Here is a 26194-nt window from a genome sequence, read left to right as displayed (position 1 = left end):
TGCTCCTCCCTTCCCCAGCCCCCTCCTACTTCTAAGTCCTTCTGGAAGCTTCAGTCCCATTGCTTTCTCCATGGTCTTGCTTCCCATGCCTATCTTTTACAGGTAGGCAAACCCACAATAATGTAGACAACACAAAAAGAAAACAAAAAATTGAATTAAAAAATAAATAGAAAACATGTGTATATATATACATAAAGAAAAATAATAACTAGCAAAACACACAATATCCTCTGGTTCCTTGAGGCTTCCTTGTCTCCCACTATCATGACCCCAGTTGTCCTGCCTTTCACTTGGGGCTAGGCTGGAACATGCACACAGGTACAGATAAGAGCTCAGGACACATGGAGTCCAGGTCAGATAAGTCACTCAGGAACAGAAATGGGAGTAGTGATACCAGGAGGGTATGGAGAAGGTGGGCAGAGGAGGGGGGAAGGAACCTCAGGGGAAGGGAGACAGCGGTCTGTGGAAGATATGAAAATAATAATAATGTATAATTATTTATCAAGGGGCCATGAGTGGGAGAGAGGGGGGGTAAAAAGAGGAGCTGATATCAAAGACTCAAATCGGATGTAAATGTTCAGAAAGTAATGCTGGCAACATATGTACAAATGTGCTTGAACACAGTTGATATACAGATTGTTATAATTGCTGTAGGCGCCCCCAATAAAATGATCTTAAAAAAACACAATAAAATAAAATAACTTCTTGTCTGGTGAAGGATAAAGTTGCCCTGAAGACTGGTGAGAATTTGCTAAAAGTATATTAAAACATGAATAAAAGGCTAGAAATGCCACACTGTTAGCTTATTGGATGGTTCTCTGAGTTAGGAACCAAACTGCTTCATAGAATGTGGTCATAGGGGATCCATAGCGTCCCAGCCCTGGTGGCCTAGAGGGTAAGTGTTCAGCTGCTAACTGAAGGGTTGGTGGTTTGAACCTACCAGCTGCTCCTTGAGAGAAAGATGTGGCTTCTGTACAGGTTGAGAGTCTCGGAAACCTTGCAGGCCACTTGACGTGGCATTGCTGTGGGCTACAGGTGGCGTTTCTGTTTCTCACTCTTCCGGAAGAATTGTACCCTCCTTGATTTACACCGACACCACATCAAAATGGTGGTCTTGGCATGCTCGGAGAACACAATTCATATTTCTTCTCAGTTCCTTTGAGCTTGGGCAACACAAAGAAGCCCGGAGGGGCAAGGTCAGGGCGGGAGGCAGGATGAGGTGACGTTTCCTGGCGGAATTCTTGCTACCCTCAAAGAAGAGCAGGTGTGTTGTCCTGCTGGGAACATCCCTTAGCACAACTTTCCAGGTCTTTTCCCCGCCAATGTAGTTTCCCATTTCCTTAAAAATTCTTCCTAAGAAGCCCCCATGGTCATTCTGTGTCCTTCATAAAATTTACCAAGATGACCCTTTGGGACTCTAACGCAGCCGCAGCAACCTAAGCACAGTTACCGTAACCTTCCGATCGGACTTCTGCTTTGAGTTTCACTGGCCCAGCAGGTCCTCTTGGAGCCCAAGGTTATGCAAGGTCAGTGCTTTGGGCCCACAAGCTTGTCCACGGGAGAGAGTGGAGGCTGCCTGTTCTTCAGGGAAGGGTTAGTGAGGTGGAAGTGGAGGGGCCTGCATGGAGGACGGATGGGGAAACACCAGCCTCACATTTTGATTGTTTTTGATGTTTCTAGAATGTTGTAGCAGCGTTTGTTGTAAGTACCTGCCTCTTTCTCTTGGCCTTCTGAAATGTCACCGAGTGAACAGAGGCTATTCTAGCTAATGCAGCCCTCGGATCCCAACCCGATTCCCTTCCGAAGCCCGGCTGTAAATGGAATTTATAGCTTCAAACAGCGAGGTCAATGCTGTCTTAGTACATAGTGTATATTTTCACACTCAAAACAATAAAATATTAATAAAGCACTTCTAGATACTCAGAAGTATTTCAAACACATGAATAAAAACCCCAAGCCACACTCACTGCCTTCCCCTTCATTCTCGCATAGAGAGATCGTAGAGGACAGGATAGAACTGCCTCTGTGTGTACCCTGTGGGTAACTCTTCGCCCCATCTTTCTCCTGCAGGGTGGCTGGGGGTTTCCAACTGCAGCCCAGCTGGGAACCACGACTCCCCCAGGGCTCCTGAACACACTCGTTCTGCAATGTTCTGATGCATGTCGCGAAGTAGCACCTGTTTGTTGTCTAAACCATTGGCTACTCCTTCATTGTGTACTATCATAGACTTCACAGGGTTGGGTTCAGAACTACGGGTTGTTATGTACGTCACATGTCCACAGTCTAGGGACTGCCTGTATTTATCACCCGGATGAAGAGAGTTTCCACTGGGGAAGGCCAACCTGGAAGGGTTAGGTAAGCTTGGCCCAGGTGGGCAGCCCTGGACCTTCTGAAGCAGGAGGCCGCTGTATTCATGGCAGTGGCCCTGACATAAGAGGAAGATGAAGAAGAAAGCGATGTCATTCTATCCAGTCACAGTGGCTGTTTTGTCATCAAAGTCAGTTCCATCTCGTGGTGGCTACCCCCTCTCCCTCCCGCTTGTAGGCCTGCACTTCATAGATTTCTCCGTGGTTGATGTTTCAGGTGTCAGTGGCCAGGGCTTGCTTGTGAGGTGTCTCTGGGTGGACGCAGAGGTGTCTCTGGGGTGAGGCCCCAGAGTGTGGCCCACTCTGCCACCCAGGGACTGCTCCAGCACCTGGTGGTGTCCAATTTCCTAAAGGGCGAGGTGGAGGCGCTGCAGTTCAGTCCACCTGCTCGGCCTGTTCAAACGACTGTGTTCGTTACACACTTTCCCTCGTTTTCCCAAGATGCAGGAGGCGGGGTTCATGTTTTAAAAGCGGCTCGGTTAAGACGGCTTGACCATCTCTTCTCGAGGTTTAGCCCGTCGGGATAGACGACTGGGTGGGTTTTTCAAATGAGTGGGAGACGATGGGTTGCAGGGCTTTGGGATTTCTGAATCCACAAGCGGGCGTCTTTGCCGAGAGCACACTGCAACGCGTTTGGAAGCGGGTTGGTTTTATGTCGGCAGGCTCCAGAGGTGAGCGGTGGCAATCCTCCTCCCTGGTGGATAGCGGGAACCTCTGCAAATCCAACCCGCTGTCCTGAGTGACTGTGACGTGTGAGGGACACGTGTGCCCAATCCCCCACCCGTCACCCCCGCCCCCACCACTCCTTGTCTGTGTGGCTGTGTTTTTAAATGTGGGGTTAGTTCAGTGTCTGAATTATAAGAAACCTATTAGCGAGAGAGGGAAGACTTAAGTGCCGGTAAATTGAATCTGATGGGGGCACGTGAGCTCTGTTTCTGCACACGCGCATGGGGCAGACTCGGGGTGACTCATAAATTAGTCTGAGGGCAGTGGTCGGGACCTGTAAATGAAGGAATGGGGCTGCCCACATCCATCCTTGAAGGAAGGCGCCGGAAGCAGGGTGCCGTGGCCTAAGTGTAAGGAGGCAGAATAACTGGGAGGCCGTTGTGACCGTGAGGGATTGTGTGGGCAGATGTCCTTCGAGCCAAGACTGCCCCTAGCAGACCTGTGGCCTCTTCTCAGGCCATGGGCCAGGGAGGGAGGTCTGAGGGAGCCTTAGCAAGCCACTCACAAGGATAAGCACTTCTTTCCCCTCCAATGGGAAAACGACTCCCTCATGGTAACCAGGAGAGCACGTTCTTGGGACTGGTTCAGGCCTCTGACTGCTGGGAACACATCCCACTGTCACCCAGGGGTGAAGGTGAACCAGAAGCAGGGTGGCCAGCGTTGGTTTGTGGCTTGGCAAGCTGGCTGCCTGCGTGACCTGGGTAGTCAGTTCATGGAGACTTACCATGTTACGTTCAGAATCACATCGTTGGTTCTTTAGGCGTGGCTGTTTGGAATATTTGCCACTTGTTCCCATCTCCTCCGGACAGCGACACTGCCTTCTGTTTCCCTCATTCATCACCAACACTGGAGACACCGTTGGAGGCGCATTGCACTGCTTACCACAAGGTTGGTGGTTCAAACCCACCAGCTGTTCCTCGGGAGAACTGCTGAGGCTCTTTGCTGCCAGGAAGCCCGGAGCAGTGTCCCTCGGGGCTGCAAGGTTGCTGTGAGTCAGTATTGACTCAGTGGCACAGGGTTGGGGTCGCTTGGCATCTCTGGACTCCGCTAGGTCTGGGAAGTCTTCTCTCCCTCCACCCCCATGTGCTCACACCTTCCCTGATGCCCGTGTTGACTGTCTGCGTTTTTGGAGGATGTGTCAGGTAGCTTCTGGAAGCATCTGTGAGGTGACCCCAGTTGCTTTCCTTTGGCAGAGGGGCTCAGGGCCAGGAGCAGGTAGAGTTGATGGCCTCGCATGTCCAGGGAGCGTTGGTGGTGCCATGACGGACCCAGCTGCCACAAAAGGTCAGCAGTTTGAACCCCCAGCTGCTCCGCACGTCCAACCAGGTGTGGACCTTGGGAACCACATGGGGCAGCTCTCCTCTGTCCTGTCGGGTTTGCTGTGACTTGGAGGTTAGGTTCGGGAGTGTGGTAGTTTGGGTAGACTAGAGAACAAATCCAGAGGCGCTCATGTGTGTATAAGAAAGAGCTTTATATAAAAGCAATTGTATATTAGGAAAACATCCCAGCCCAGTCCAGACCAAGCCCATTATGTCCGATATTAGTTCATATGCCCAGTACCAGTTTATAATTTCCTCTCCAGACTCACACAACACATGCAATGATGCCAAATGCAAGAAGATCCCAGGCCAGTGGGTGGAAAGTCTTGTGGATCCAGTGGAGGTGGAAGCGTCTTAGCACTGGCGTGGGTCTACACGTGGCTTCTCCAGCTCTAGGGCTCTAGTGTAGCTCCATGTGTCTTGTCATCAGAAATACAAAGCAGAGAATGTGTGTGTCCCACCTCCGGTGAGCTATTTATCTCCCCAGCACTTCCAAATGAGGTCACCAAGCAGTGACCTGACTGACAGGCTAACCTTCACCCCTTCACTCTCAACAGTCTCAACTTGGCACCAGATTATGTAACTCCCATAAGGACCAGGAGAATGTACGGGGACAGCTGCGTGACCTGAATGGTCCGTGAGGCCTCAGAGTACCGCACAGGGACCCCATCCGGCTCCTTATCCTTACCTGCTGTGCCTCTTCCCCTCACCCTCCCATGCTGCCCGAGAGCTGGCTGGTAGTTTCCAGAGTTCTCCTGAGTGCCCTCAATAGGAGGTGGCATACCGCACAGAGCTACTGTGGTCAGTGTGGGGGGCCGAGTAACCCATCTGCAAAATAAGAACAGGGTTGCCAGTGCTTACTTACTAGTCTGCAGCGAACAGTTTCCCAGGATTCGTCAGGAAGCACCAGAAGCTCGTGCTTACCATGCTGACTGGGTTATCCATCCCCAGGGGTTGGATATTGGGAAAGGGCTTTGATTCTGTGGACAGTGCTGTGGGCTTGGGAGAGACAGATGGCACTCACCTCTGGAAGCAGGATCTTGGATGTGGTAAAGAGGTGTGCTATTGTTTACCGCAGGTGGGCAAGTAAGCACCAGTAAGCTGTGCTTACCCGGCTTATGGGGCCATCTGACACTAGTTGGTGACATGAGTCCCCAAGCATTGGTTTGAAGCATTGGTTTCTTAAACGTCCTCTGTCACAGAATCGTGTATTCAAAGGGGTGCCGTGTAATGGCCACCTGGCCTGTTTCTCTGGTCAGTGTTTGCAGGATGATGCCAGTGCGTTGGGATGAGGCCCAAACCAGGGGTCGGCAATGAGGCTGCAGTTCCCCTTTCCCATGGGCCGCTCCTTTTCTAAGCGGCACATGATCAGCAATGAGCACAGCAGATTAATTACTCTGAATGACTCGGGAAGGGTACCAGATGCCTGGCTCGGGTGATAATTACAAAATGGGTGTCCATCTGCCACAGGCTCTAGTGCCGGCCAGCGTGGGTGAGGAGCAAGGCATCGGGAAGCTGCGGGGCCAGGAGGGAGGGGGCACAGGTGGACACGGGCTCGGGACGGAGTGGCAGTACTGTCCACAGGACAGTGCCCTGTGGCCCTTGCTCTGGAGCCAGCTGCCATCTGTCTTCAGGGCAACGGCCTGGCCCTCAGAACCTTCTCTAGTCGTTCAACTCCCAGCTCCCTCCCCATAGAGTCTTTTCCGACTCATAGTGATCCTATAGGACAGGGTAGAAACTGTACCTTCTGTATGGCAGTAGAAAGCCCAGTTTTTTTCCTCAGGAGTGGCTGGGGGTTTTGAACTGCCGACCTTGCAGTTAGCAGCCTCACATAGTGACGGTGCCACCAGGGCTCTGTCGCTAGCAGTTCAGGGAAGGACAAAGAAGAGAAAAGAGAAAGACTGTTTCTGTGGCCTTAAAAATCTCTTTTGAAAGTCTTTAGAAATCTCCAAAGTCTCCCATGAACCAGTAGCTACATGTTACATAAAGTCTATTTTCCAAGCTCACTGCAAAGAATTGTTTTTCTTTCCTTCCTGTTGCTACTTTAATCCCTTGTGGTTGTGTCTATGTGTATCTGAGTGCATGTGACTCTGTCTGTGAGTGTGTCTGTGTGTACCTGAGAGCATATATGTGTCTGTGTGTGCATGTGTCTGTGTGTATCTGAGTGCATGTGTGTCTGTGTATCCAAGAGCATGTGTGTCTATGTGTGCATGGGTCTGTGTGTAGCTGAGAGCATGCATGTGTCTGTGTATCTGAGTGGATGTGTATCTGTGTGTGTGCGTGTGTCTGTGTGTATCTGGATGCATGTGTGTCTGTGTATCCAAGGGAATGTGTGTTGTGCGTGTGTCTGTGTATCTGAGTGCATGTGTGTCTGTGTGTACGTGTGTCTGTGTGTATCTGAGTGGATGTGTATCTGTGTGTGTGTCTGTGTGTATCTGGATGCATTTGTGTCTGTGTATCCAAGGGCATGTGTGTCTGTGTGTGCATGTGTCTGTGTGTACCTGAGAGCATGTGTGTGTCTATGTGTGTTTGTGTATCTGAGTGCATGTGTCTGTGTGTACCTGAGAGCATGTCAGTCTGTGTATGTCTGTGTGCATCTGAATGCATGTGCCTGTGTGTATCTGAGTGCATGTGTATCTGGGTGTGCATGTCTGTGTGTACCTGAGCACATTTGTGTGTCTGTGTGTGTGTCCGTGTATCTGAGTGCATGTGTGTCTGTGTGTGCTTGTATCTGTGTGTATCTGAATGCATGTGACTCTGTGCATGTGTGTCTATCAGTGCATGTGTATCTGTGTGTATATTAGTGCAAGTGACTGTGTGTGTGTCTGTGTATGAGTGCATGTGTGTCTGTGTGTGTACCTGAGAGCATGTGTGTGTCTGAGTGCATGTGTGTCCGTGTGTATCTGAGGGCATGCCTGTCTATGTGTGTTTGCACGTGTGACTGTGTGTCTGCACGTGCGTCTTATATGTGTGCGTATATTCATGTATCTGTGTCTGTGTATAGATGAGCCCCCTAGATGTTCTTCTTCCTCAACTACTTCTTGTGTCTCCTAACTCTCCCAAGTGTGGGTCCTTTCCGTGTGCTGACAGAACACCCTCTAGCACCTTCTTCCGCACCAAATTGTGATACATCCATGCAACAGAACACTGTTCACCAATAGCAAAGATCGCTCAACTGACATGCTCGATAATACTGATATTACGCTGAATGAAAGAAGGCAAAAACAGAGAAGAAATGGTTTCCTTTCTGCGAAATGCAAAATACCAGACAAAAACAGGGGGCTGGATGGAGGAGGGTTGGGGCTGAAAGAGGAGACGAAAACTCTGGGGGTGAAGGGAGCATTCTGGGTCTGGATTGTGATGGGTGTGACCAATTGTCAAAACTCAGAAATGAAGCACTTTAAATCAGCAGTTCTCAACCTGTGGGTTGCGACCCCTTTGGGGGTCAAACGACTCTTTCACAGGGGTCACCTGCTTCATAACAGTAGCAAAATGACAGTTATGAAGTAGCAACAAAAATAATGTTAAGGTTGGGGGGACATCACCACATGAGGAACTGTATTAAAGGGTCACAGCATGAGGAAGGTTAAGAACCACTGCCTTAAATAGATCCTGTTTGTTTTAACTTGTTCTTCCAAAAAGAGTTTAAAGTTTAAAAAGCTCATAACTTTAAAAGGACAAAAGCAGAAGACTCAGACCTAGGTGGAGACGATGGGAGAACCTAGGTAGAATTCTTTGCTGGGTAAAATCTAGCTTACACTTGGTTAATGTTACCATTCTCATCCACTCTCTTCCCCTTCTCCCTCCCTTTCCCTGCCCCCATTCACTGTGGCAGCCTGGTGCTGCCAAAGCAAAAGACCACAAAGCGGGTAGCTTTTAAGGAGCCCTGGTGGCATAGTGGTTATGTGTCGGGCTGCTAACTGCACCATCAGCGGTTCAAAACCACCAGCCCCACCATGGGCGAAAGATGAAGCTTTCTGTTATTCGTCCCCTTGTGGGGGGCGGCTATATATCCAACCTTGTGATGGGTTTCCCCATTCTCCCAGGCTCCTTAGATCAAGGGCACAATCTCTTTCCCAGAAACCAGCCACGGAAAACCCTGTGGAGCCAGTCCAACTCTGACACTGGGTCACCAGAAGCAGTGACGATTGCATTGGTCTTTTGGTGTGGGGAACACAGTTCTAGACCAGGCAGGACCAAGAGGCTAGGGCAGGTTCTCTTAGCCATCGTAGCATCCCTGTGGCTGGGAGCTGGGACTCAGCCAGCTTCTGCATATGGCGTGCAGATGTGCGTGCGTGTGCATGTCACTGGTCACTTCCTCCTAAGAAGCTTGGCTGTGCTGTGCACAGCTTGGCCAAAACACCAGCCATTTTGCCGAGTGTGAGTGTGACGCAGCGTATTTCTCACTTGCTCTGATTGTCAAATTTCCCCCACAGGGCTGTGGGTGGAGGAAGGAGCCCTGGGAGTGCAGTGGGTTAAGCGTTGGGCTGCTCATCTCAAGGTCAGCAGTTTGAAACCACCTGCCACTCTGAAGGAGAAAGGTGGGACTTTCTATCCCCATAAAGAATTACAGTGTCAGAAACTTGTGTTTCACCCCGTGCTCTGGGAACGCTGTGAGCGGGCAGTCAACTCGATGGCAGTGAACTTGTTTGGTTTTGCTCTTGTGAATACAGAGCTTTCTAATCTTCCACCGCATGCTCAAAGGGGTATGGTGGTTCCGTGGAAGAAGTCTCACCTTCTACCAGGGAGACTTAAGGAGCCCTGGTGGTGCTGTCGGGTTAGCTGTTAGCAGCTGACTGCTAACTGGAAGGTTGGCCGTTCAAACCCACCAGCCACTCCTAGGGAGAAAGGTGAGGCTCTCAGGTACTATAAAGATTTCCAACCTGGGGAGCCGGACGTAGGACCATTGAGATTCAAGATCACTCAATAGATTTGGCTTGTAGCGGGGTGGGTATGTTGGGAGAGAGAGAAAGACGGAGCATTCTAATCCCAGAAACAGTTATAGTACCAGAAACTCACCGGGGCAGGCTTGCTGTGAGTTGGCATGGACTTGCAGCTAGTGAGTTGGGTTTTGGTTTATGTTGGGAGACCTGGATTCGAGTCTCAGTCACCTCGTGCATGGCTACCACCCATCTGCCATCTCTCCCCCTGGAGAGAAAGGTGAGATTATTTGCTCCCTTAAAGGCTTCTGCCTTCAAAATCCTCTATAGGGTTGCTTGCTATGCACCTGGATTGGTGCGGTGACAGTGGGTTCATGTGGTTTATAGTCTGGGACAAGGATCGCTGATGCTACAGTGGTAAGCATTTATCTGCTACCCAAGGACATTGGTGGTTCAAATCCAGCAGCCACTCTGTGGGAGATGGACATTACTGAGCAGGACAAGAAGACAGACTAGAGATCTTATGGGGAAGTTCTCCACTGTCCTCCAGGGCGCTATGAGTTGGAATCAACTGGATGGCCATTGTTTTTTGGTTTTGGTTTTTGATAGTAGTCTAGAAAAGGACTCTTGGTGGTGAGCCCTGGCAGTGTCACCAGTGTGAACCCTGTCGTTGCTCCTGGCCGTCTGCCATGGTCTAGATCGCAGCTCAGGAAGCCCCAGGGGCCGTTCTGCTCTGCCCTAGCCCAGGGTGACTTTGTGTGGGCATCGACTTGATGGCTGGCAGCAGCAGTGGTGAAAGGTGAGCGCACTCTCCCCTGAGGTCAGCGTCCTGCCAGTGTCCTGGCACCGCCCCCCCCCCCCCGGCCGTGGAGACTGCATGTTGCAGGTGCCACGTGTGTCTGTGGAGCTCTCAGACTAAGACAGGTAGGGGGGAAAGGCCTGATTGTCCACTTCCACACATCGGCTAATGAAAGCCCTCTGGGCCCCACCTCAATCGGTGTGCACCAGGCAGCAATTTGTTCAGCTCGGGTTGGGCTCAGCATGAACTGGGGCCTCCTCAATGGCAGCTAACACCGTCAGTTCACAACAGTTTTCCTGACTGCCTTCCGGTGGGTGCATTATCCTTCTGTGTCTCCTGGCTCGGAGGGCTCACTCCGCGTGTCTCTGCCTCTCTCCGGGCACCCTCTGGACCCTGCTTTCTCTTGTTGGAAACTCAGGGGTCTGTCGCCATCCATCGGGCGCAGGCCTGTAACGTCAGGGGGCAAGTGCCACCCTACGGAGAGGTGGGGACTGGCAAGATTGTCTCCTCTGAAGGGAGCCACTACCGTGCAGCTAAGACTTGTCATGGGAGGCTGCTGGCCTAGGTTGGGGCTCCCGAATGGATGCTTTGGAGTGGAAGGAAGCTGGGTAGCTGGACTTCTACAGGAAATGCCCTGCAGGGACCCCCACTGGGCGTTCCACAGAGAGCTGGTCAGAGCCTGGGAATCCCAAGTAATAGAGGGCTCGGCACTCACACCTGGCAGGAAGAGCGTTCGTTCTCAGTAGCCAGATTGGAAAATCCTGTGATTCACAGCTACCGGCTGAGCGCTCAGCAGGGTCAGCCCTCGGGGAATTGTTAGCCCTGCGGTACATGCTGCTCGGGCCACACGTAGCGCTATTTCCAGATTGCTTGTCTTGATAATTTAAAAAAATCATTGTATTGGGGTGAGATAGTTAAAGTTTATGGTACCAACCTGGCCAATAAGCACATGGGATTATTTGAAGGGCAGAGAGATAAATGGTTCCGTGAGCCTCGCCTTTCTAGTTCTTGGGTCTCTTGTTTGTGATGGTTGCACGAGGTGCCGCTGCCTTAGCCAGTTCCCTGCTTCAGCTGGCAAGACTCACTTTCTGTGAGAAATCCCCGAGGAGAAGCTGCATGGACCTACCCTGATGTAGCCCTGGGTGTGGAGACCCCTGCCAGCGCTGAGATGCTTACACGTTCACTGATTCGGCTTTCCTTCTGCAGTCGGCATTATAGTGTGTGTTTTGTGAGATGGAGGAGGACTTTGTGGATTGGTGTCAGACATGTGGGTTAATATTAGACTTGTGAGCTTGGGCAGCACTAGGTTGGGATGTTTTCTTGTTGTGTACTAACCTTTATATAAAACACTCTCTTATACATGAGTTTCTGTGGATTTGTTTCTCTAATGTACCCAGACGGACACATGGGGGAATCTTATAACTATTGTGAGACTCCATACATTAATTGTGTCAAGCATTGGTACATATGTTGCCATCATTTTCTTTCTACTTGAGCCTTTGGTATTAGCACCTCTTTTTCCCTTCCTTCTACCACCCTCCAACCCTTATGGATCCTTGATAAATTGTAAATTATTATTATTTTCATATCTTAAATTGTCTGCTGTCTCCCTTCACCCATGTTTCTGTTGTTTGTCCTTGGGTGGTGGTGGGGGGCTATATGTTGATCATTGGGCTTGGTTCCCCTTTCTCCCCCTTCTCCCTCCACCTTCCCTCTACCCTCATGGAATCATTGCTCCCATTATTGTTTCTGATGGTTCTATCTGTACTGGGTTCCGTGTGTCCAGGGCTCTTATCTGTACCAGTGTACATGCCCTGGTCAAGCTGGATTTGTAAGGTAGGACTGGGGTCATGATAGTGAGAGGGAGGAAGCATTAAGGAATTAGAGGAATACTGTGTATTTTGTTGGTGCTATACTGCACCCTGGCTGGTTCGTCCCTTCCTTGTGATACTTCTGTGAGGGGATGTCCAATTGTCTACAGATGGCATTGGGGCTTCACTCTGAACATCCTCGCTCACATAGATATGATTGTTTGTTTTGGGTCTCCTGATGCCTGATACCTGATCCCATTGACACCTTCATCCCATTGATCAAAACAGGCTGGTGTGCTTCTTCTGTGTGGGCGTGTTTGCTTCCCTGCTAGATGGCTGCTTGTTTAACTTCAAGCCTTTAAGACCCCAGACATTGTATCTTTTAGTAGCCCCATTGCGTTGGTGGTGGTGTTGGGTAAGTGTTAGATTGCTAACTACAATGTAGGTGATTCAAACTCACCAGGCACTGCTTAGGAGAAAGATGAGGCTGTCTGCTCAGCTTTGTTACAAAGCCTTGGAAGCCCTGAATGGGGTTGTTATGAGTTGGAACTGATTTGATGGCAGTGGATTTGGGTTGTTTTTGTTTGCATAAAAGGTATAAAAATATGCCCCACCCAACATGATAAATTCACAATGATTGCCTAAAAAAAGACCAGTTACGCCAAGCAGCAGAAAAAAATGCAACGTATGCTGAGCTAAATCATTCCACTCAATCCCACTGAGAATTGACACAGCTGTTAGAATAAGCACCCAGGCCATTAAAGCAGGTATTGCAATTCTATTTCATATAATCAAATTTAGAGGAGAGGCTGGTTGTGTGACGTAAATGAAGGCGTAAAAAAAGACCAACATGTTTCTAGAGATGAGCGCTATGAAGTCTAGAGGGGAAATGCACTGGCTGAGAAGACACTACAGAAGAAAAGTTTAGGGAACTTGAAGACATAACCTTAAAAAGTATCTCATTTGAGATAAAAAAGGCTAAAGAGAACAATGAACAGAGTGTCAGAGAGTTGTAGGACAAGTGTCCTAATAAGTTAAGGTGACCAGACGTCCCGCTTTAAGGCAGGACAGTCCCGATTTTTAACAATTTTTCCTGTGTCTCGTGGTATTTTTAATAAGTCCCGATTTTTGGAAAGAATGCATGACAAGCTAGGGTATATGGTTTTCAGCTGCCATGTGGCTATTTCTCCGGATCTGAGTTTTATCAATGGTGTCCCGCTTTACCCATGTTAAAATCTGGTCACCTTATAATAAGTGTATAATTGGAATCCTAGGAAAAAGAAATGTCCAATTGTCTACAGATGGCTTTGGGTCTTCACTCTGAACTCCCTCACTCACATAGATACAATTGTTTGTTTGGGGTGTTCTGATGCCTGATATCTGATCCCATTGACACCTTGTGATCAAACAGCCTGGTAGAAAAGAATTCACTTTCCCAAAATAGGTGAAAACTGTAAACTTACATCTAAGAAGCTGAGCAGGCCTGAACCACAAGAAAAAAATCAAGTAAAAGTTCCAAAAGGTACATCACAATGAAATTTCTCAAAACCAGAAGGAAAACGGGTCTATCCAGAGGAATGGGAACGGCAGAGATAAAGAGGCTGAAATCTGGGGAGGACAGTAAATGAATTAGAGTGTGGGGCAGGGGTGAGGGTAGAAAGAACCACCTAGGGGCTTTCTTGGACACTGTTGCTGTTTTGATGGCAGGCCAATTATATGCATAATTCCAATTAGAAGCCCCTGGAAGTTGTCCTGTCACTCTGGGACTCCTGTCATTGTTCTCTTTAGCCTTTTTTATCTGACTTTAGATAATGTGGAAGATGGTGTCTCCCGGTTCTCTGCATCGAGTCTGTGTTTCTTCGTATGTGTCCTCACTCTCACGGCCATCAAGTCAGTGCCACCTCTCAGCGACCACATAGGACAGGGGGGAACTGCCCTGTCAGTTTCCAAGACGGCAACTCTTACAGGACTAGAAAGCCCCAGCTTACTCCCTGGGAGCAGCTGGCAGTTTCAAACCACTGACCTTGGCGATCGCAGCCAAACATGTAGCCACTGTGCCTCCAGGGCCCCTCTTGTGTGTGTTATGTTGCACAAATAAAATGGGGGGGAAAGGTGTAGATGTTAAGAAATTTGAAATGACTGGCTCCCAGTCCTACTGCTATATCATAGACATAAGGTAATGATACTGTATCATTTAAGATGATAAGTAAAAATTAAAAAGAAATTTGAGTTACTGAGACTTGTGCCTATCATGATTGGTTTTCAGCTAGACTTTGATTTTTGTTTAAATTATCAAATTAGTTTCATCTAAAAGGTCATTATTGTACCTTATGCAATCGAGTCTTTACTTTTAAAAGTGATCTTTGTGAAAGACACCAGCCCGAGCTGTCACCATGATAAGTTATAGGGTTTGCGATTCTGGCATTTGCTCTAAAAGAAGGAAGAAATAGATATTAAAATGCCAAAACTCTTTGCAGCAGTCATTTGAGTAACGGGTTCCAGAAACCTAAAATTAAAAGTATATGTGCAGAATACGATGTATTGTTTAAGCCACACTGTAAAGGGGGCAATAGGAAACACATTTGGGTTTTTGAAAGGAAAACAATAGAAATGTGAAAATGGGGCATTATTTCATCCTGGAAAATTCTCTGTAAATTGGGTAGAATAGACAGTGTTCAGAGAATTAAACTAGGGCTTCGTTTTACGTTCAGAAATGGTAGTGATTAAAATGTTTATATCCTTTGACCCACACTTCTGGGCCAGTGACCCAAAGGAAGTCATCCAAAATCTAGGCAAAGCTTCATGCCCAAAGCTGTTAGCTTGGCGTTGTTTGTCATTTCAAAGAGCCCAGACCATTCAAATACATAACAATGGGGTTTTAAGCTAGTTATAAAACACCCATACAATGAAGAATTACCAAGCTATTAAAATTAAATTTTAGGAAGAATACTTGACATTGTGGCGGGTGGGGGAAGCTTCTGACACACCGAACAAAGGATATGTTTATACGAGTTTTGTAATTGGAGAGAACAATGTCCATAGAAGAAAATATGCTCATCGTGGCTAATTTGAAGGCATAGATGGTCACTGGTTTGTATTGTTCAAGTTTTCTAGAAAAGGCACATATGACTTTAATGATAGCATAAAAGTCTTTAGAAGAGAATAAATGATGTTGTTTAATGAACCACTAAGTAAGTGTTGTGTTTGAGCTGGAGGGGACCCCTGGGGCGTTGAGTGTGAGCTCCTGAGTGAGTGAGGGCTGTAATTAATGGGGGGCTGACTGAGGGTTGTAATTGGGGGGGGGTACTGACTGAGGGTTTTAATGGTGGGGGCTGACTGAGCACTACAATTGGTGGGGGAGCTGTCTGAGAGTGGTTTTCAGTTCTTCAGGGGCTTTTAAAAAATCATTTTATTAAGGGCTCATACAGCTCATATCACAATCCATACATACATCAATTGTGTAAAGCACATTTGTACATTCATTGCCCTCATCATTCTCAAAACATTTGCTCCCCACCTAAGCCCCTGGCATCAGCTCCTATTTTATCCCTCCCTCCCCACTCCCCTTTCCCTCATGAGCCCTTGATAATTTATAAATTATTATTTTATCATATCTTGCCCTGTCCGATGTCTCCCTTCACCCACTTTTCTGTTGTCTGTCCCCCAGGGAGGAGGTTACATGTAGATCCGTGTAATCGGTTCCCCCACCCTCCCTCCACCCTCCCAGTATCGCCACTCACACCACTGGTCCTGAAAGGATCATCCGCCCTGGATTCCCTGTGTTTCCAGTTCCTCTCTGTACCAGTGTACATCCTCTGGTCTAGCCAGATTTGTAAGGTAGAATTGGGATCATGATAGTAGGGGGTCGGGGGGAAGCATTTAGGAACTAGAGGAAAGTTGTATATTTCATCATTGCTACATCACACCCTGAATGGCTCATCTCCTCCCTGAGACCCTTCTGCAAGGGAATGTCCAGTGGGCTTTGGGTCTCCACTCCGTACCCCCTCACTTCACTATGATATGATTTTTTGTTCTGATGATGCCTGATACCTGATCTCTTTGACACCTTGTGATCGCACAGGCTGGTGTGCTTCTTCCATGTGGGCTTTGTTGCTTCTGAGCTAGATGGCCGCTTGTTTACCTTAAAGCTGCTAAGACCCCAGATGCTATATCTTTTGATAGCCAGGCACCATCAGCTTTCTTCACCACATTTACTTGTCTTCAGTGGTTGTGTCGGGAAGGTGAGCATCATAGAATGCCAATTTAATAGAAGAAAGTATTCTTGCATTGAGGGAGTACTTGAGTGGAAGCTCAATGTCCATCTGCTATCTCAATACTAAACCTATAAATATATGCACATAGATCTATTTCCCCATCCTCATATTTACATATATTTTCATATGTACATGCCTTTATTTAGACCCCTTTTTTTTTACATTTTATTACGGACTCATACAACTCTTATCACAATCCATACACATACATACATCAATTGTATAAAGCACATCCATACCTTCCCTGCCCCAATCATTCTCAAGGCATTTGCTCTCCACTTAAGCCCCTTGCATCAGGTCCTCTTTTTTTTCCCCCTCCCTCCCCTTTCCCCCCTCCCTCATGTGCCCTTGGTAATTTATACATCGTTATTTTGTATTTAGACCTCTTTAAATGCCCTTTTCCTCCTAGCTTTTTCCTGTATTTTCTTTCACTTTCCTCCTGTCCCACTATCATGCTCAGTCCCCACCAGGGTTTCAGCAATTCCTCTTGGTTACATTACCCTTGATCACGCCCTATCAGGCCTCCTACACCCACCTCCCAACCGATTTGGATCACTTGTTGTTCCCTTGTCCCTGGATTTGTTAATGCCACTACCTTCCCGCCCCTCCCCCCCCCGCCATCCCATGTCCGCCTAGAACTGTCGGTCCCATTGTTTTCTCCTCCAGATTGTTCATCCAACTTATCTTATTTAGACAGACCTGCTGAGATAACATGCACAAAAACAAGACAGAGCAAAACCAAACAACAATATATAACAAAACAACAACAACAAGAAAGAAAAGCTTGTAGTTAGTTCAAGGACTATTTGTTGGTCTTTAGGATTGTTTTCAAGTCCAGTCTGTTGGGGCACTAAGCCCTGACCCCAAAGTCCACCTTCGGCATTCCCTGGGGACCTCGCTGCTCCATTCTCTTGCTGTTCTGTTGCACCCCCTTAGTGTTTTGCCTCAGTGTGGTGGGATCAGATCAGGCGCAATTCCCACACTGTGTCTCCGGTGTTGTCCCTTGTAGGGTTATGGGTCAGTGAAGGATGTCATGTCTCATAGTGGGGTGGGCCATGTGGTCCTCTCTGTGGACTGGCTGCTCTAATCAGGAACATAGTCCTCAAGGCCTGGTGGGCCAGGATGTGCTCCACTCTCTCCTGCTCCCCCTTCATCTGCTCCTGTGTGCTCTGATCAGATAAGTCCCTCTCCCGGAGCTGCAGATTCAATGCCGTCCTTTGAAATAAGTTCTTCTGTGGGAGGGGCAGGTGTCCATGTAGTAGTTGGGATTGGGGCTGGCCTCTTCAGGGGCTTTTTAATGGAAAGTAGGACCCCCTGGTAGTACAGACAGTTCCTGTACTTGGCTATTACCCAAAGGTCGGAGGTGCCCTAGCCCGCCCAGAGGCACTGTGGAAGAAAAGTCTGGCTGTCCCCTTCCCAAACCACAGGCATGGAAACCCCCCAGAGCATAGTTCCACCCTGGCACACGGGAGTGGGGATCCACGCTGGCAGTTGGGTTCACAGTGAGTACGGGCTCTTGGATTTTCAACTTGAGCACGAGCTATGATGTGCTCCCTCCTGGACTGTCCTTGACTGGCTGCGCAGAGGTTGATCCGCATCGTCCATCCGTGGTCTATTTGGCTGGCTGTCAGCTGGATCTGCGGCAAAAGTACATTAGGGAGATGATTTGAATGATTGGTGGCCAATCCTCTTGCAACAAAAGACAGCCAAGGTTCCTGGTGGGATGAAGTGAGAACCCCTCTAGGCTGGTTTCACTAGACCATGGAATTCTTTGGAGGGGGGGGCTCCCCTAAAGTACTTATTTCTAAAAGTGTTTGGTGAGCACTACCCTAGAAGTTTGTTAGAAATGCCAATTCTCAGGTGCTACTGACTCAGACACTCTGGGAATGGGGCCCGGAAATCTGTGTTTTCACAGCCCCCCCGCCCCGGAGATTCAGTTAGGCCTTGCTCTGCCAGTGTTGTGTGTCCCCCCGCCCCACACCACCCTAAACCCATACCTGGGGTGCACACTGGACGAGTTGTGGCTCCGGCACCAACATGGGCATCACCTGGTAGTTTGTTAAACTCTCAACCCCCCAACCCCAATTAGAACAATCAGAATGTACATCGGAAGGAGCTCCCCAAGTGATAGAATGCACTTGTTAAAGGCTAGGGAAGCCTGCTTCGAACCACAGGGGATTTCAGGGGCCAGGGAGGGGCACACAAGTGAGTAACGGGAACCCGGCGATCACTGTTAAAGATCCCGTAGCAGTGAAAAGGCTTTGAAGCTGGAGCCCTCCTGTATTGTTCCAGTTGGGTTTGCGTCTCCCCACCAGTTCATGGTTTGGGGGTGAGGGGTGGGGGTCTACTGCAGTTGGTCGTTCTTCCTTCAGCCAGACTTCAAACACACACACACCTGACCCGGATGGTCCCGCTCACACTCCCACTTCTGATCTCTTTTAGGAATTTATCAAAGAGCTGCTCTCTCGAATACGAGGCATGAGGAAGCTGAGCCCTCCGCAGAAGAAGGGTGTATGAGTGTGGCCCAGGAGGACGCCCTTCCGGAGATGAAGAAGGAGCCTGGGGCTTGGACTACAAGACGGCATTTATTAAAGGATAGATGTCCTTGTGAACAGATTTTTTTTCCCTAGGGTGGGGGGAAGGATTGTATTAGACATTTATTCCAGAGCGTTCCTTTGCTGTTTTTAAAGGTTTCTGTTAGTGTAGTGTTTTAATAGCGAAGATCCCCCGTCTCTGGCTGCAGCGCGACCAGGGTCTGCTACAGCAGGTGGATGACCAGACGGGCTCCAGCAGGCAGTGGTTTCTGCGAAGCTCCCGATATTTAGGACCCTATTCTACAGGGCAAATGTTTTTCTTACAACTAGATGGATAAGACTCCCCGTCCCGCCCCCCTGAAGCTGTACCGTTTGACTCCAATGTCACATTTCTCGTGTAGATTTGCAGACACCAAGTTACGTGGAGAGGTGAGTTCCACTTCCCATGGGTGGATTAGACTTGGGCTGGTCTTTTCTTTGAAGATCACAGCGGCCACTAGGCACTCTTGCCACGCGTCTGCCGACCTTCCAGGTGCCCTTGGTGCCCCAAAGTGAAGCGTTTACAGGTGTCTTCCCTGTTGATGAGCCATGCTCCAAAATGGTGCGAGCTGGTCCGGGACTGGCTGCATGGACGGCAGATGAGTTCCTTGGTTGGACCCCTTTGCCAGGCCTAGTCCTTAGTGGCTCGTTGGTGGTCTTCTAAGTGTTGTCTGGACCCTGAATTTGAGGAACTCTGTGGGTTGCTAGAGACGTCCCCACGCTCTCTGAGTGGTGTGTTGTCGTGGGACTGGGAAGTCCTTGCCACCCCGTGCTGTGGATTCTCTCCGTGGAAGCAGATCTGGAGGAAGGCAGCAAAGTAAGAATCTTCCTCCTTAGGAGAAGATTCAGGCTGCTCCTGTATTTGGGCAGCCTCAGAGCGGAGTGGGGGTGAATTGAGCATTGGAGCAGGTACGAGGTGGGTATGGGGCACAGTGCCCACTCCATCCTCCACCCTCCACTCCACAATAAAGCCTCACCATCTCTCAAAATGATAGATCACATGGGCACTTGCTGGTCTCAATGCTAGTAATGGGTGTGGTAGGACCCAGGGCGGTAGGGGGCAAGGGAGCTGCCTGACCCTGATTGCACACCTCGTACCCCTTATCTGGAGTTAGGTCTGGGCACCTGCCTCCACAGCTCCACACTAGCTCCTTGGAGAAGGATTCAAGTCCAGATGGGACCTGGGTGGGGTGACATGTAGGAGCAGAAGCCCCGTGCTCCACCCAGGAGGCTCCAGGCCACCCCCTCTGAGACCCCACCTGCCAGGGAATGTCTCCAGGTGGCCCTGTCAGAGAGGGCGGGGGCCAGGCATTTTATACCAAGGGTGCTCTGAACATATTTTATTTTTTAAAAGAACTCTGTTTGTGGATTTTACGTATACTGGCAGGCTTTGGAAAATGTATTTACTTTTGTAATGTTTACCGATGATTTATTTACAAGCTATTTACTCGAATAAATGGAGTCGCGTACAACTCTGCTTACATAATTGTGTCCCTCCCCAAACCCAGCCACGTGCTCTGTCCTGTGGCCGAGAGCAGCCAGCACCTGCCGCCAGCTTCAAACTCTGAAGGTGCCTTTGGGCATTTAACCATGGGTTAAACAAGCGTGGGGACACCCTGGTCCATGCTGCTACCCTTCCCACCCTGCCTGACTTCTCCGCCAGCCCTCCCCTAGGCCAGGACCCCTGGGTGCCATTGAAACGTTCTTTTCCCAACCTGTTATAAACCCTTGGGCTGGCTTTAGAATGAGGCAGACATTGCAGTTACCGGGGGAATGCCACACTCTGAGAAATATAGAAAAGCCCCGATCGTGCAGGATGTCTCTCAGGTTACGGTTTCCAAGTGAAGCGAAAATGCCTTTGTCCTCCAAAGTCCTGGGTCCCAACCCTCAGCACACACTCCCTTCCCTTGCTCCGGACCTGACATTCTGCCACTGACGCCCCCCAAGGGCTTCAGCCGGATGTCCGGTTGCACCCCTGACTCCCTCTCCCTCTTCACATGCTCTCAGCCGCGATGCTCTTCTGTTGCTGCTACCGCTCCGGTCTGCTCCGTGCCACATCTTCCACGATCTCGAATAGCATCTTAGAACTGTGCCCCCTCCCCAAGCGGTCCCTCCACCCCCTTACCTCTCTTGGATCCGGTCTCCACCCAGGAGCCAAGTGCTCTTTCTGGAAGTTGGCTGTGATCCCTCTGAGGAACATCCTCCTAAGGAATCATCCCCGCCCGCCCCTCCTCCTCATTTGGCCTCCCGTAATGGCTAGTCGGTGGCCATCAAGGACTCCACGTTTGGTGGCTGGTTGTTTGGAAGCAGGTGATGAGCCCTCTCCGGGTGGTGGCCAGCAAGCACGTCAACCATTGGTAATGCCCAAGGATTCCTGCCCAGGTGAGCCGACCAACACCCACTGCCTTGCAGTCAACTTGGACTCAGAGTGACCTCACAGGGTGGGGTAGAACATCCCCTGTGGGGTTCCTAAGACTGCCAATCTTCAGGGGAGCAGATGGCCCCACTCTTCTACCTTAGAGGGGCTGGTGGGTTTGAACCGCTGTCCTTGCAGTTAGCAGCCTAACTCGTAACCCCCACTACACTCTCCGGGCTCCAGACAGGCTAGGATAGTGGTCCTGAGACCTGAGTGCACATCTGGATCTCCAGGGCAGCTGACCCCAGTCCTGGCTAATGAAATCCGAATCAGCCCAGAGGCGGGGTGTCTTAAGCTCCCCAGCACCAAGTATCCTGGGGCCATCTGTGAATGCGTGGCAAACCAGAGGTTGTAACCTCCCCATATTGGTGCTATAGGATATGTGTATATATATGTGTGTGTGTGTGACATCATATATCTATATAGATATAGATATATAATGTAACACATCGACTTCTGGGGGGGAACTGAAGCACAGAGCTCAGAGCTTGGCGAAAGACACCCATATACCCCCCTGCCAATTCGGTGTTCACTGAATCTGAATGGACATCCGTTTATGTAGGTTATAACTGGCTGTCACTGATACCACCCCCCACTGCTAAATTCTTGAATCTTGGCAGTAACCGTCTGAGGAAGGCTGGGTATCTTCGGTTTATAAGTCGGTCACCTCAGAGAGGTGAAACAGCTCACCGGAGGCCACATAGCCACCCCGGCTTATTTGATTCCAAAGCCTCATCCTCACTGGGCTGTCTGCCGCTACAAGAGGAACTGGGGTAGGGGAGCTTTGTGGCTGGGGGGTCCTCAGTTGTCTCTGGGGTCCTTCCCCACTGCCCACCCCTCCCTGGCAGCCCAGCCGAGCCCACGTCCCCAGACTCTCCTCTCCCGTCCCCTCACGCAGGCTTCCTGGCTGAGTTCCGAAAACCATTTATCTCTGCTCCTGGGAGAAAGAGCAGCTTGGAGTGAGATTATTTCCAGACCCAGAAATGCACAGCTGATTCCCGCCCCCCACCCCCCGAATCTCTGAGCAGACAGTGAGCGAGGCAGAATTCACGTGTCAATGACAGGAGAGTGAGGAGCACGCCTGCTTCTCGAAGGAGACGTGACCATCGGAGCTTAGGTTCTTCCCCAGCCATGACTCACCTTCTGGGGATGCTGCCTTGGAGGGGCTGCCGACACAAGATGACCGGTGTGGCCTGGTGCTTAGCCCCCCAGAGAAGCCTCTGCGTGTTTTCCCCTTTTGGGTGAGAGTAATCTGCGGTGGGAGCCTATAATTTCCCCCCAGCCTATTCTGCAATGGGCACCATGCCAACCCCGACCCTCTGCTGCAGCTAGTTGCTGCCCTTAAGTCACCCCGGGCTGAGGACCATCCCCATGTCCAACAGAACAAAATGCTGACCACTCTGCACCAGCCCCATGATCAGTAATAGGTAGATGAGACGCTGTGACCCACTGGTGGGCTTTCATTGGTTGATTTTCTGTAGGGGATTGCCGGGCCTTTCTATCTAGACAGTCCTTTGCATGAGAACAATGGGTAGCCCTTCACTGGCTGATGGGTAGTGGCTGGACAGGTGGTGCATTGACTGGGAATCAAACCTGGTCCGCCTGCATGAGAGGGGTGAATTCTCCCACTGAACCACACTGCCCCTACCCCCATCCTTCTGGGATTGAGTTTAATTTTTTTTGAATACTGTTTTATTGTATTTCAGTGACGGTTAACAAGATTGGGTTCTCAGCAGTAGGACTGAACTTTCCATCCCTCCAGTATTGCTGCACAATGTATCGGGCTAGCCCTTCCCGAGTCTGGCAGCCTGGAGAATGGCGAGTCCTACGCCTGAGGGGAACCCCCCACCCCTTCTCAATGTCTGAGCCAGAGATCCCAGGGCTTACACACATACACCAACTTCTGGAAAACTTCCTGGAATCCAGTCATTTTGGAAGTGCTGACCTGTGGTCACTCAGACTCCTGTCTACATGCTTGCTAGACAGGACTGCTTAATAGCCACGTGGAACAGCAGCTACTTAGAGTAAAAGCAAGAAGGGGGCAGTTACTGAAGTCTAGAGCGATTCCCCAATGGGGCCACAGAGAGCAACCAAGTCGTTACAAAGAGAGCCACGCTCAGTGGCCACATAAGGCTTATATATTAAAAGACCAGGAATGAACAGTCAAATCTAGTCTGATTTGACTCCTGATGGGCCTCTTTTGGTGAATCATAAAGGACATGCCTAGACAGGCTTCCAGGCAAACCCCAAATCAAGCTCACTGTCATCTAGTTAAGTCCAACTCATAGCAACCCCATGGGACAGAGTAGAACTGCCCCTGCGGGATCAGAGAGCCTCGTATTGCTCCCACTGCGTGGCTGGGGGTTTTGAACTACTGACCTTGCTGTTAGCAGCACAACATGTAACTTGCTCCATCACCAGGGCTCCCTCCCTTGGGTATGCAGTCTACTCTGAAGCACGTACTTCGAGAGCAAGCTGCCACTCTCTGGTTTACCACCAACTCTCATGGGCCACCTTCTCAGAAGCAGAGCACCCCATCTTTTGGAGTCCCTTTCCTTAGAAGGTATAGGGAGTGCTGTGGGTGCAGGGAGCCCTTGTTGTGACCTGCATAAAAATTGATTTTCATTAAAATTAAAAACCAGAGTAAGCGAACATCTTTGGTTGTCAGAACCTTGTAGAATCCTTGTCAAAGGAGACAAAGATGTGGCTACCACTCTTTCCCCCACTGATACTTCTCCTGGCTTAAAATTTCTTTACTTATTTCCACCCAAACAATCCTGAAGAGTTTACTCCTAAAAATGTATGCCACTTTCTTTAGGACGTGAGGTATAACTCTGGGGCGGTAACTTGTCGGTGCAAAATCCAGGGGAGTCTCAAGGTTTTCTGTGGGTGAGCAGCTATCCAGACTTCATGCCATTTTCCCCCACGGCAACTTCAGGGACCAATGGAGAGGCACCATGTTCCCTGGGGCCTTCCTATACCACATAGAGGCCTCTCTCATTGGCTGGTGGACCAGTGTCTTGCCTGGGGATGAATCATTTGAGATGTGATTCTTCCCTACTTGACTTGGCTATGGGAGTGTTCTTATCACAACACCCCAGACTTGCATTTCAATGCTACCCACATTAAAACAGGTCCCAACAACCTAGTTCTCTGGTGTCTTCCTTGGGGCAGTTGAATAAATAGAACCAGCAATATCTCTGGTACATACTGCCTTCAACTCCTGAGTCACGTGTGAAATGAAACTGGCCAAGTAGCCTGCCTTCTGTGTATGGTTGTGGTGGGATCCAGAGGTAGGTCATCCTAGCAATCATCTAGGGATAAAGAAAGGGCCCTTGTACCACAGGTGCCATATAGATTTGATCCCGTTATAGCTATATGTTCAGGGCCAGGCTTCTCTGTGGTTCTCGCATGTTCTCAAGTCCCCATGCGTCTTGTGAGCAAGGCACCAGCTGTCCTCATTCTGGACAATCTTCAAGGATGCTTGTACTTGCGTAGCAAACAGTCTTGGAAGATAGATGTCCTGTAAAGCCTATAGAGCAGAGTCGGCACCCTTCCTAAGCGAACAAGCATGCTGTGCAGTCTGTAACAGAGCATCCCTCTCGGACGGACTTGAACAGTCCACCGGTTTCCAAGGTGGCCATCTTTACGGGAGCAGACCACCACGTCTTTCTCAGGTGGAGCGGTGGCTGGGTTCCGATACCTGAGTTTCCAGAGAGTTTAGTTGCAGGTCACCAGATCTTCTTAGTTGGAAACTTACTCCCTTGGTGCTAATTCTAAAAGAAACAAAACAACTGCCATCCCATGAATTGTAACTCATAGCCACGCAAGGACAGGGCACAACTGCTCCTTTGTCTTTCTGAAGCTGTAACTCTTTACAGGAGCAGAAAGCCTCCTCTTTCTCCCTCTAAGCAGCTGGTGGTTTCAAACTACTTAACTTGTCATTCACAGTCCAACTCAGAACATACAACCAGGGCTCCTGTTGGTGCTAATCAGATTTTTTAAAGGGGTGAGGGTACTTTTTAACTCAAACCACCTTTCTAATAACTCCGGAATAAGAGGACAAATACTATTATTTTATGTGTCTTTTAAAAATATCTTCTTGCACTTTGCTCTTGTTGTGCGGCATTCCAGCATGAGGGTGTGATCTGTACAGATCTACAGCTCAGACTTGTATTGTTCTAACCCCACTCTCCAAGCGCCCCCGAGAACCAGTTCTTCTGAAACTGGTGAGGGGTGAGCGTCCAACAAAAGCTCTCAAACGGTTTGTAGTGTCTGGTGTCATCCATCTCTATCTATCTATCTATCTATCTATCTATCTATCTATCTATCTATCTATCTATCATCTGTCTGTCCGTTTATGCATGGAACCCATTTTGTGCCATTTCAGAAAAAAATTCAGCTTCATGTCTGTGATACTCTTAGCACTGGAAACACTTTAAGCTAAAATTTCCTAAAAGGCTGGAGTAAGTATGTGCAGACAAATTGACACAGAGATGCAGAGTGACAGAGACTGCCAGAAGGAAGAGAGACACAGACAAGAGGAAGAGAGAAAAAAGCAGAGACAAACCCCAGAACAGGTGCCAACGCAGAGACCAAAGCCTTGGAGGCCAGGACCACCTGAGGCCACAGCTACTCGGGAGGCCAGTGCTGCCAGGCATCCCAGAGGAGCTCATGTCACACTCTGCTGCTGACAGCAGCTCCCTGTTTGGGCCTCCTGGTTTCCTTCCTTCCCTCTTCATACCTACAGCGTCCATGCTGACCATAGATTCTCCCCACCTGCTATCAGTCTACCTGGCAGGGAGCCCTGGGAAATGGCTCACTTCATAGCCCCTCACACAGAGACATGGGCTTGTGCCTGAGGTGGGCTCCAGGTCTGCTTCCCATAATCTTGTATTGTTTCTCCTGACAATAAGCTCTTTGGAAGATCCACACCGGTACATTCAATTTGACGCACTACTTCATTTGCCAATACCCAGCACCCGGTACCTGAAAGCTCACTGCTGTGAAGCCATTTTTTCCTCATAGCA

The 26194-nt window shown here is 49.4% G+C and overlaps 1 protein-coding gene across 1 annotated transcript in view; it reads left to right on the top strand.

Moving 5' to 3' along the window:
- PPP1R14C (protein phosphatase 1 regulatory inhibitor subunit 14C) overlaps nucleotides 1–20220 on the top strand; it is an 85091-nt gene extending 64871 nt beyond the window's left edge. The window contains exon 4 of the mRNA XM_075553885.1: nucleotides 18618–20220. Coding sequence (XP_075410000.1) covers nucleotides 18618–18692 — 75 coding nt within the window. The 3' untranslated portion in view covers nucleotides 18693–20220. The remainder of the gene's footprint in view (nucleotides 1–18617) is intronic.
- The last annotated feature ends 5974 nt before the right edge of the window (nucleotides 20221–26194 follow it).

Source organism: Tenrec ecaudatus, chromosome 7, assembly GCF_050624435.1.
Source record: "Tenrec ecaudatus isolate mTenEca1 chromosome 7, mTenEca1.hap1, whole genome shotgun sequence".
NCBI lineage: Eukaryota > Metazoa > Chordata > Mammalia > Afrosoricida > Tenrecidae > Tenrec > Tenrec ecaudatus.
Note: the sequence above shows the minus strand (reverse complement) of the source record. Positions and strands in the feature narration are given on the sequence as shown.